The 12,850-nt window shown below is 36.0% G+C and overlaps 1 protein-coding gene and 1 long non-coding RNA gene across 2 annotated transcripts; one reads left to right on the top strand and one right to left on the bottom strand.

Moving 5' to 3' along the window:
• Nucleotides 1-1,762: 1,762 nt before the first annotated feature.
• LOC126710498 (uncharacterized) lies at nt 1,763-7,559 on the top strand. Its single transcript, XR_007649675.1, has 2 exons — nt 1,763-2,180; nt 6,444-7,559. It is a non-coding gene; the product is annotated as an uncharacterized LOC126710498 (long non-coding RNA).
• LOC126710497 (uncharacterized) lies at nt 2,956-6,271 on the bottom strand. The gene has a single exon (XM_050410975.1). The coding sequence runs from the start codon at nt 5,827-5,829 to the stop codon at nt 3,157-3,159; it is 2,673 nt and encodes an 890-aa protein (XP_050266932.1). The 5' UTR covers nt 5,830-6,271; the 3' UTR covers nt 2,956-3,156.
• Nucleotides 7,560-12,850: the final 5,291 nt, after the last annotated feature.

Below are 12,850 nucleotides of genomic sequence, written 5' to 3'. Positions count from 1 at the left end.
TCTATTTGGAATTTGGTCTTGGAGAGTTTGAAGCCACCGACTTCTGGTTCATTCTTTTTATCTTTTGAATTTGATTGTTTTCCATCTCGGATTGGGGATTAAAATGATAATATTTATAAAATCAGTTTACCAGTCGAATTAGGAAAGCTGAATTTGAATGTTTTCTTCTCGTTGTATGTTTAAGGACTAATTCTCAGCACCAAAAAAAAAAAAAAAAAAAAAAAACTAATAAAATTGTAGTCTAACGGTCAGTAATAAGTTTCCCTCAGGAGTCGGGACTACTTCTCAAAAGGATAAATACTACAAAACCACCCAAAAATAATCCAAACTTTTTCATTAGTTTATATGTTTTAGGCCCGATTAATTTTGGACTACATATAATTTAGATGATATTTTGTAGTAGGCTTTTATAATTAAAACATATATACTAATATAACAAACCCTATCTACAATATAAAATATAGGGTAAATTGCAAAATACAACCCTGAAGTTTGGGGTTGTTTGGATTTTATACCCAAAAGTTTCAAAATTTTGATTTTACACCTTAAAGTTTGGTTCCGTTAGCAATTCACCTATTTCAATTAGTTTTTATATATATGGGAAAGTTTTTATGGAGAATTGAAAAACCTGTCATAACAGTTAATTATTTTTTCATTTTTTTGTAAAAAATTTCCTAAAGTGGTTTACTAATGTATGCCCTAAGGGCACGCGTTAGTAAAATCCTTTTTACATATAAGGCTGTGTTTGTTTCAGTGTAAAATATTTTTGGGAAAGGAAAATATTTTCAAGTGTTTGGTTGCATTTCAAAAAATGCTTTGAAAAATATTTTCTGGTGTTTGGTTGTATTCTTGAAAATACTATAGAAGAAACATTTTTTACTTGTTACTCACATTTTCTCACATTTTCTCAACTTCCAAAAAAAAATATAATATCATTTCTCAATAGATAAACACAAAACAAACAAAACCCAACAAAAAAAAATTCATCAAATCCAGTCAAATTGAGAGAAGAAGGAAGAGAGAGAGAGGCGACTGGGTTCGATCTCGGTGCGACGGAGGCAAGATCATGCGGTGGAGGCAAGATTGCACGGTGGGTCGCTCGTCTTGCAGTGGTTTGCTCGATATGGGTAGAGAGAAAAAGGGTAGATCGATGATAGATTGAGGGAGAAAGAGTGACAGATTGAGGGAAAGTGAGAACGATGGTGGTCGAGAACGAGAACAATGGCGAGAACGGCGGCGCCAATAAGCTTTGGGTCGAGAACGAGATCGGTTTTGGGTGGATCGGTCTTGGATGGTGACGATCTAGGCGGTGCTGGGGTGCGACGATCTCGCCGGTGCTAGGGTGCGACTCGCCAATGCTTGGATGTGCGATCGGAGCTCTCGTCGGTGCTTGGAAGTGGTGATCGGAACCCTCGCTGGTTTTGCTGTTTCTCTCTATCTTCTATTTACATGGGATGGAAATCAATTGTAGGGAAAATAAAAGTGTAAAATATTTTACAAGGTTTTGGGGCATGATTTACAGTCAACAGAAATCATTTTCCGTTTGACTGAATTTTCCGGTACAATCCAAACACGCCCAGTGTTGTAAAATATTTTTCGGAAACTATTTACTGTCGAAACAAATGCAGCCTAAGTGACACATCATTTTCTCAAAAAAAAAAAAAAAAAAAAAAGTGACATCATTGCGCTGATGTGTTTTGTTTTTGCCAATCAACTCCAAACGACGCAGTTTTGCTCAAGTGAAGAGACTAAACTGGTGCATTGAACCCACCAATCAAAAACGAAATGAAACAATCTGTCAAAACTCACAAATTTCGGAACCACCGTATTATCCCACCAAAGGCACCATCCACCGAAAATCCACCACGTCCGACCCTTTATATCACCGGTAACCCATCCATCGCAAACCCCATCATTTAAAACCCAACCACCGCAAATGACAGCTCCACCATAGACTAAAAATCCTTACCCCACTGTCGTGCTCTTCTACACACAGAAAATCCCAAACCCACGCCGCCGATAAACCGAAGCTCCCAGATTACAAGAACTGCCACCACCGAAATCCCATCAACGCCGCTGCCGCAAGAGCCACCACCACCACCACCACCACCATGGCCCTCACTTGATCAGTACCACGCTGCAACAATTCCACAAGCAATCCAGCGACCCGATATCAATCGGTAACCGTGGGGTTTTGTTTTTTTATTTTTGATTGAAACTGATACGGTGTTTTTTTTTATCTTACTTTGGTTGAAATTAAGCTTGACCGCTTGAGTTTTGTGATTTCACTTTGGGCAAAACTGAGTCGTATGGGCTGATTTGGCAAAAACAAAACACATATTCAAACCAATATTGATATGGGTTTGTTACAACTTTACTTAATAATAGAATCACCTTACAGCCTTAAACTATCCCAAAAAAAAGAAGAAAAGGATTTAACATATAAATTGATGAATTAATACTAATCAAACCAATATTGATTTTATAAAGAAGTAAAATGTAATAACAAAAAAGATGAAAATTTATTATTTTTTAAAAAAAATTAATTAATTTATCTGGGACAAGGTGACACATGATGAAGGAAAGTTGAAATATTATTTTCAATTTTGATTTTGGAGATGAGAGAGAGAATATTTGGTAATCTGAAGGAGGGGTACTGGAGTGTCTGCCATGGTGATCTAGCTAGTTATACATGTCTCCTGTGGATGATATGTAACAAGAAAGCTCTTTTGAATGAAATTATGCACTTTAAAGCCTATTAATAGATCCTTCCCTCCCAGCATAAGTTCAAATTAATCCTAACATCTATAGGAAGCCTAAGTAAAAGTGAATGGAAAACTTAAAAGGCATTTGAAGTGAAATGCTTGACCTAGCACAGAAGGAAAAATCTTTTTTATAAAAATACCATATTTCTTTGTCCCCTGTAGAGAATTCTAGTTCGGAGTCACAGAACAATGCAAATTAAATCTTGTGCTATACTTTCTTGATAATAGAAATGATAATCACAGTACATAGCATATACTTGTTTGACAAGGTGGATGATATAGCATCCTTAGATTATCAATACATGACAAACATTTATTGTATTATTCTTTGTACAAATATATTTTTTAATGTCTGTAAGTAGATAATATGAGATTGTTGTAATTCACTTGATCATTGAACTCCAATATCTTTATCTTTGTTCTTCTGATCCCCACAACTATACCGGCAACCATGACGACGAGGCTTTTCAGGATTATCTGGGTCTGAGTCACTAGATTCCATGAAAAGGCCTCTGAGGCACCGTCTTTTAACGGTAGGCTCATATGTATGCTTCTCAGCTGGGGTGACATTGAACTCAGCCTTGTGTGTTTCCAGAAGTTCCGGTTTACCATTTGATTTGATGGAGTCTGCTTGATCAAGAGATAGAGCACAATGAACACCAGGATTCCTTGCTGTGAAAGAAGTGTCAGACACAATCGAGTTATTGATACTCTGTACATTGCTATTCACATGTAGACATGATGGAAAATTCTCTTTGGACACTTTGTCCTTGGAGCTTCCCTCTATATCAGTAGTGTCATTAATGCTCTCATCTGGGTTGAGCTTATAACCCCGGTGAATGTGGACAGCTTCTTCTTTTTCAGCCAGCTCTGAGCTTAAGTGCATTGTTGCTCCTCTGTTTTCACCAGTTAAGTTTATGATACTAACTGGATTTTCATCCATCTGATGGCCACTGGCTAGTTTTTGAACAAATCTGGAAATATCTTTTGTGACCTCTTCATGGAATGGAGGAACTTGTCCCCCACTGGAGATGGCACTTGGCTTTTGTGTTGTTGATCTGATTGATGTGTGCCTGCCCTTTGGATGCACTGAACTTGAAGTTTTGATCTGTTTTGCATTAGAGCTGGTGGTCACAACTGTTTCCTTTCTCTCAAAAGTTTCTTCCCTCTCCTCATGCTGCTTATGTTTAGCATGAAATACAAAACTTTGTAGGTCTTTAGCCTGTGTTTCTAAACCAGCTGTTGCTGAGCTAACAAGCTCAGCGATTGTTCTCTTCGCTGGTTCTTCATAAGCTGGTCCACTTTTCTTTTCTTCTTCAATTTTTTCTTGCACTACTTTCTTCCCAACTTGACTTTCCTCTGACTCTTTCTCAGGGAGGGGCTTAGAATCTAATTTCTTGGTTGGAGCAAGTGTTTCTGTGGCTTCTATAGAAGCTGGGGAAACTTTTGTAGGCTGTGTTGCCACTCCATCAGGTTGAGAGGAGGTTTCAATTGGTGTATGGTTCTGGGGTTTGGAAATAGTTTCAGATGGAACTTGTGCCTTTGGTTGAGGTTCTTGTGATGGTGGCTGAGACACAACTACTGGCTTTGGCTCTTGCTCAGATACAGATGATGGGGATTGAGTAGAAGTGGGAGTAGGCTGAGAGGCTTTTAGAATTGTAGGTTGTGAATTTGTTGGACCTGTTGGTTGTACCTGAGTGGTCATGAGAGATGGAGATTGAGTAGAAGTGGGAGTAGGCTGAGAGCTTTCTTGAATTTTAGGTTGTGAATCTGTTGTACCAGTTGGTTGTACCTGAGTGGTTGTGAGAGATGGAGAAGAAGGTTGTGATGTTGTTCGGCCAGCAGGTTGAGAGGACAAACGAGGTGGAGCCTCAGGCTGGGGGTCTGTCCGCGATGCTGGTTGTGTTTGAGATGTGCGAGATGGTGATGGGGGCACAGAGTAAGCTCGTGATTGAGGTGCTGCCCGTGATGGTGATGAAGGCAGAGATGCTACATTCCGGGTTTGATTTGTTGTGCGGGATGGTGATGCTGGTTGAGAAGTGACCCGAGACCCGTTGGTTGCACGAGATGGTGGTGGCACAGCAGCTTGAGTTTGTGTTGTTGAACGAGATGGTGATGATGCTGGTTGGGAAGTGACTTGGGGTTGGGTGGTTGCATGAGATGGTGCCGGCACAGCAGCTTGAGTTTGTGTTGTTGAACGGGATGGTGATGATGCTGGTTGGGAAGTGACTTGGGGTTGGGTGGTTGCACCAGATGGTGGTGGCACAGCAGCTTGAGCTTGTGTTGTTGAACGGGATGGTGATGATGCTGGTTGGGAAGTGACTTGGGGTTGGGTGGTTGCACCAGATGGTGGTGGCACAGCAGCTTGAGCTTGTGTTGTTGAACGGGATGGTGATGATGCCGGTTGGGAAGTGACTTGGGGTTGGGTGGTTGCACCAGATGGTGGTGGCACAGCAGCTTGAGCTTGTGTTGTTGAATGGGATGGTGATGATGCCGGTTGGGAAGTGACTTGGGGTTGGGTGGTTGCACCAGATGGTGGTGGCACAGCAGCTTGAGCTTGTGTTGTTGAATGAGATGGTGTTGATGTTGGTTGGGAAGTGACTTGGGGTTGGGTGGTTGCACGAGATGGTGGTGGCACAGCAGCTTGAGCTTGTGTTGTTGAACGAGATGGGGTTGATGTTGGTTGGGAAGTGACTTGGGGTTGGGTGGTTGCACGAGATGGTGGTGGCACAGCAGCTTGAGTTTGTGTTGTTGAACGAGATGGTTTTGATGCTGGTTGGGAAGTGACTTGGGGTTGGGTGGTTGCACGAGATTGTGATGGTTGCTGAGGTTCAGTTCTCTGAGGTGCTTGAGCTTGGGAAGTGACTTGGGGTGCTGGGGCTATCCCTGCAGGCCTAAATGGTGGTCTCTGATAGGGGACAGTAGTAGTGGTTGGCTGTGTAGATGTTTGTGTTTGAACTGGAGGACGAGGGGGTTGTGACTGAGTAGCTGGGCGTGGGGCTGGAGCAGCAGGTGTTGATAGCCAGGGGAGCCGAAAGCGAAATGGTTGCCTTTGTTCTGCCATATGTAGATGATCAAGAAGAATTCAAATCAAATGTGTTTGGTTTTTGAACTTGATGAAGGTAATGCTCAACATTGAAGGTTGATTGGTTATATATAAGTATGCATTTGATACCTTGGATACTTTTTGGGGCTTTTGTGCTGTTCTGTGCCTTGGGACCAACTCTCTCCTCTTGCTTCTTTGCCTCATAGAGGAACAAAGAAATATGAGATTCTTTTAAACAGATTTTTCTTCTCTGGTAAGTCTAGCATCTCATTTCATTGCCTTCGGTTTGCCAATTCTCTGTTGTCCTGTTTTTGAGGCTTCTAATAGATTTTGGTGTACTGTGTTGAACTTGTGCTGCAAGGCAAGGATCAACTTGTTTTTCCCCCCAAATCTCTAAAAGGTACTTAAAAGACTTAAAAGTATATGATTGCTTTTAAAGAGATTTATTTTACGGTTCATCCACGTAATACATGCATTCTGAGCTAGATTACCTTGGGGGGGTGGGGGGGCACTCCAATATGAATCATACCTCAACTAGTATGCTTCTAGTGCACATTTAGTAGAGGCATTATGTATTGAAACAACCTCATTCTTATCCTTATCCTTATCCTCTCCCTCTCCTGCAATTACAGCTAAAACACAAATTCAAACCAGACTGTTTCAAAATTCAAACTCTATCAGCAAATAATCCTCAGTCAAGCCAATCATTATCTCATGGAGATTGATATGATACTATCGTGTAATCTGAAAATTCATATTAAATGTAATCTGCAAATTCAAATCACATGTAAATTTGTAGATTTATTATAAATACGGGAAGCAAATCATTTCACTATTTATTGTAAATTTGTAAGTTTGTCAAACTAGTATTCCAAAAATGTACTATATTACTAAATAACGTTGTCCGGGTGTTTTTTTCCTAAAATTTTGCTAAAATTGTGCTATTTGGCAAATTTGGCCAAAAAGTAAAGCCAACTGCATGCAATAGAAGGAAATCTATTTTCTAATACTACCTACTCTGCTAGACGTTTTCGTTTGAAAGGCCATCGAATTGATATTGAGCCACAAAAGAAATCTGTAGAGTGCATTCTAGAAAACAAATTTACAAAAGCATGGTAGTGAGAGAATTACAGAAAAGTCGAAAAACAATTTATAAAACCTTGGCCATGCCTATCTATCCGCAGCAGGATATCAGAAGCTCAAAAGGTATAATAACTTAAAAACTTTGTGACAGGTTAAGTGTTGCCTGTTTTGCATTTTTTTTTTTAATTGAACCTGTTTTGCATATTGATCAATGAAACAAATGTATTTTTTTTTTCAACATATTAGGGCTTTTTTTATTATAAAAAAATAATGGTAAAAAAATTTTGGTAATTAGAGATTATCTTATGTGGAGATACTGATAAGGGATTAAGCTGATAATTCTATTTTTGAATTCTGATCGATGGTAAATTTGAATTATATTTGGATCCTCTCATGTAGAATATACAAGTGTTATCCAAATTTTTCAGGGGTATCCTAGTGATTATGCATTTATTTTATTTAGTTTTTGGTGGGTGACTTCATTTTAGTTACAACTATTGGTAAATATTTTGTAGCATCATGTTCTCTTATTCTATTTTAGGGAGTAAGAAGAAGAAGTGACATGAAAATCCAACCCAAAAAAGCGTGATTCTTTAGTCTTTCACTGAAGTGTATAAACATTATCTTGAATCATATTTGTCTTATGCTCAAGCCATGTGATTTCATCCTTAGACGACACCTACTTCAATCATATTCCAATGAAAGATTCATTTTTTCCTCTAAAAAAATATTGTTGTCTTCTGTTAGCTTTTAATTCAAGTAAGTAATGGTAGAATTACAATGTTGTTTACTATGAATATTTTCGGGTTGGTTTTTTTTTTTACATGACTTGCACGTATGCTAAAACTAGTACTAATTAGTTTGTGTGTGCTGCTATATACAGTCGATGAGTGTTGTCAAACATTAAAAGTGTGGGTATAATTATTGAAAAGCGAATACCATAGAATATCATGTTTTCTATTCAGTCAACATTTTACGAAGTGGTGGGATCAATGTGTATATATATAAGGTTGTATCTTTAGTAATTTCTTACTATACTAGTAGTATTGAGATATATATATATATATATATATATATATGGAATAATATTTAGATTTTATACTTATGTTAACCCACGAGGAGGCCTAATTGGCTAGCACTAAATGAGATTTATACTTATCAAGATTTCAATAGTGGGATACTTCACCACCGCCTATTTAGGCGAGTTAAACAACAATTTTTAGTTTTTAAACAACATTACACGTATTTTCATACACTTTTTCACCCACACGTATTTTCACAAATGTTTTCAAATAACAATTTTCAGTTTTTAAACACATGTATCAAACAGTCTCTAAGTACTTAAGGTAGTAAAGGATGTGGGTTCTAGTTATTGGGCTCATAGTTTATATTATGTAAGTAATTCTAACAATTTCCTAGAAAAGGAGATATAAGAATTATTAGTTGCAACTCTAAAGGGTTGCAATATTACACGTATTTTCATACACTTTTTCACTCATATGTATTTTTACAAATGTTTTCAAATAACAATTTTCAGTTTTTAAATACATGTACTAAACGGGCCCTAAGTACTTAAGGTAGTAAAGGATGTGGGTTCTAGTTATTGGGCTCACAGTTTATATTATGTAAGTAATTCTAACAATTTCCTAGAAAAGGAGATATAAGAATTATTAGTTGCAACTCTAAAGGGTTAGGCAATTTCTACATAGTTTGACACTGTGAGTAGCAAAATTATCCAATAGGCTTTTTTTTTTTTTATAAAGAGAAAGAGAAAGTTTCAACTTATGAAGTCCGCTCTTGATGATAGCTCTTTATCATCAAACCAAGACACCAATCAGTTTTTGGTGTAGGTGGGGATTGAATCTCAAATCTCTTATTCAATCATCAAAGACTTTACCAGTTGAACTAGCTGGAACTCATAATTATCTAATAGGTTGAATCCTCAATTTTGTTCCTCATGAAGTTGGGGCCGAGCTATTACATTGTATAATTGTCTTCAACAGTTCTCTCTCTAAGTTAAAGGTACAATTGCATAGTGTACTAGATCCAAATCCAAATCCTACAAATTTATAACAGCCCATAATACTTTCGTAATAATTTTGAGAATATTTAAAAATTATATATTATATTATTATCTATACTACTTGTGGGGTCAGAGAATTTGGCCCTTAATCCTAGTCCCTACACTACTATTTAAGGGACTTCTCATGTTTTGATTAGATTTTTTTTTCCAAAATACCCTTCCAATTGAACTAAATTGGAGGACAATCCAGTAAAATTATATTTTTAACTTCTAAACAGCCCACTACAGAATAACTTCACATCCACTAAACCACTACTAAAATTCATATTTGCTACAATCACTACAGAATAACTCTTCTCTTCTTCAAAAAAAAAAAAAAAAAACTCTTTTGCAACATCTCCTTTCTTTTCCCCTCCTTCACATTATGTTGGTTTTTTTTTTTTTTAAATCCTTACTTTTTTTTTTTTTTATTAGAATCAATCCTTACTTTTTTGTTTTTATTGGGAAAAAAACCCTTATCCTTATCCCTCTCTTTTTTGAATTATTATCCTTATCCCATCATTAAAAAAATAAAAATTTGCGAGATCTTTTTTCCCCATTTCCTGTCTCCTTCACGTTTAGTTTGTTTATAATAATAAAACCCTTACTTTTTTATTTATGGGTAAAAACCCTCATCCTTATCCCCAAAAAAAAATAAAATATCCTTGGAAAACTCCCACTCTACTTGCAAAACCAAAACCACCCTTCCTACTTAACACAATCAATTGCAATTTCCTTACAATAACTTCCCACTAAATATTACTAACAGCCCAATTATAGTGGTTACTAACGGCAACAAACTTCTCCTAATTAAACTCAAGCACCATTATTTTTTCCAAATGAATTCCAAATTCTTTTTTTAATTCCATCTTCTCATTAACTCTTACCCAGGTCTAAAACACAATTCCAGTTAGAATTCTTTTTATTAAAAAATATTGATAAAGAAAAACATTAACAATTATCCTTATCCCCTTTTCTCTCACCTTCAAATTAGGACCCAAGTTTTTAGCTTCAAAATCCTTGATTTTAGATAGACTTCTCTCTTGATCCTACGAATTCAAACTAAACAGTTTTGGTTTTAAATAGTTCCCACGTTCACCACTTCCAAATCTCACTTTTTTTTTTTTTTTTTTTAATTTATAAAAAATATCTCTTCTTCTTTATCTCACTCTCATTATATAAGCACACACTATCTCTAATTATATATATTTCGCGTCTCTTTCAGGTTCTTTCCATAGACTTCTGGATTTCATCAATTTTTTGCTCACTTCATTATCATCTCCAATTTCAAAAAGGTTTATTTCCTTTGACAATGTTGAAATTATTAATTTATTAATTTGTGTATTTTTGTTATCATAATTTTACTAATCTAACCATTTTTTTTTTTATATCTTCTTCTTTATCTCTTTCTCAAGTCTCTTTTCCAGTTTATTTCCACAAATTTTTCCTCACTTCATCACCATCTTTCTTTTCAAACAGGTATGTTTCATTTAACATTGTTGAAATTATTATTTGTAGGTTGTATATTTTCATTCATAATTGTTTTTCAAATATTACTGTTTTTTTTTTTTTTTTTAAATATGGCCATAGTTAGAGAGATAGAGAAGCGACAAAAGCGAGAAGAATACCATTAGGGACAAAATTGGCCTCTGCCCTTTTCGGGTAAAATAAATAGCATTCTATCTCCTTTCCCAAACTAATTAGAGAAATGCCTATCTTTTGAAAATCAACTTTTTTAAAATCGAGTTTAAAAAAAAAAAAATTTCTGAAACCCTATAGTGGTGTTTTAAGGAGCCTATAGTGACGTTTTAATGATCTATAAATTGTAACTCGATTTCCATGAAGTCAAGTTACATGCAATTTTTTTTACTAATAACTCGATTTCATAGAGGTTGAGTTAAAAAAACGCTACTATAAGTCCTTAAAAACGTCATTATAGAATTTAACTTAATTTTGAAAAAAGTCGATTTTCAAAAGAGAAGCATTTCCCTAGTTAGTTTGGAATAGGAGGTAGAATGCTATTTATTTTCCCAAAAAGGGCAGAAGCCAATTTTGTCCATACCATTAGTATATTTAGATTAGGGAGGGACGTGACCCATTTGGCTGGCTTCATTGTTTTGACACTCTCAGTCTTAGCATCAGAAATCGACACTTATATCATTCCAAATTTGCACATATCCAATAGAGTAAATTTCTCATTCAAAAAAAAAATCTCACGTGATGAATTATTATTATTTTTGTGAGGATTTTTTTTTTTTTTTCCTTGTATAATATTGACTTTATAAAAATTCAAGTTGTACATCTTTGGTGCTTTCTTTTCATGTCATTTTTTTTTTTATGACCAATTTTTTTCCCCTATTTTCAGTTAGGTTTGTTTCGGAAATTTTTTGTAATATATGATCATTGGCCTTTTTGAGGTTGTGGCTTTGAGTTTGGCTGATTATGTATCTGAAAACTAACTTTATTTATTATTTTTTTGGAATATAAGAAAACTTACTTAATATTTACTTTCCTAGAAGTATTATTAAGGGTATTAGTCTTCTAAAGGGGTAAGTAATTTATTTGATGGCTTTAACACTTTAACTGCTTAATTTTTCGAAGATTCAATTTGGAATATATTTGCGGATATTTTTTGTGTGATTTGCGTGTATCATCTTACCATTTTGTAAATAGCTGCATTTTTTTTTCTTGAGAAGAAAATAGTGGCAATTTGATTTGAAATATGTAATACAAATACTAGCCTTTAAGCACGCGCTCACGTGCGTGTCAGAGGCTTTTCTATTTTTTTGGATAAAAAGTTAATAATTTGAATCCATTATAATTTGAGATTACTACATTTTTCTATCACAAAATACCTAGAGGTGTGATAAGTGTTGGGAGGGTTTCTTGTCTCAACCCCCAATTAGCAGGTATTGTCCGCTTTGGCTATGCCTCACAGTTTTGCTTAATCCCACATCGGGGAGAGACGCCTCTCACATGTGCCTTATAAGCTTGAGCCCAAGACACATGTGTACCTCTACTACACATAAATGTGGGAGGGTTTCTTGTCTCAACCCCCAATTAGCAGGTATTGTCCGCTTTGGCTATACCTCACTGTTTTGCTCAATTCTACATTGGAGAGAGACGCCTCTCACATATGCCTTATAAGCTTGAGCCTAAGACACATGTGTACCACTACTACACATGAATTTGGGAGGGTTTCTTGTCTTAGCCCCCAATTAGCAGGTATTGTCCACTTTGACTATGCCTCACGGTTTTGCTCAATCCCACATCGGGGAGAGAAGCCTCCCACATGTGTCTTATAAGCTTGAGCCCAAGACACATGTGTGCTGAGACAAGAAACCCTCCTACAAGTGTTATGCGTTTGTGGGTGAAATATTTTTTTATCATAGTGGTACACATGTGGCTTAGGCTCAAGCTTATAAGGCACATGTGGGAGATGTCTCTCCCCGATGTGGGATTGAGCAAAACCGTAAGGCATAGCCAAAGCGGACAATACCTGTTAATTGAGGGCTGAGACAAGAAACCCTCCTACAAGTGTTATGCGTTTGTGGATGAAATATTTTTTTTATCATACCTCTAGATATTTTGTGTTTGAAAAATGTAGTAATCCCAAATTATAATGAATTCAAATTATTAATCTTTATCCAAAAAAATAGAAGAGCCTCTGAACACTTGCATGATCGCGTGCACATAGGTTAGTTATTATTAATAAACGTTTTTTTTTGGTAACACCTTTATTAGGAAAACAAATAGGTTAATGTCACTTTTGCTTCTCCAAAACCATCATGATTTTTTATTTATATTTATCAAAGTAAAATAAAAAGGCCGATTCTCTTAAGGGAAAAAAAAAAAAAAAAAATGAAGAAAGCCATCATTGTGATTTATGAATCA

The sequence above is a fragment of the Quercus robur genome, chromosome 12 (assembly GCF_932294415.1).
Source record: "Quercus robur chromosome 12, dhQueRobu3.1, whole genome shotgun sequence".
NCBI classification, from domain to species: Eukaryota; Viridiplantae; Streptophyta; class Magnoliopsida; order Fagales; family Fagaceae; genus Quercus; species Quercus robur.
This window is presented reverse-complemented; position numbering and strand designations above follow the sequence as displayed.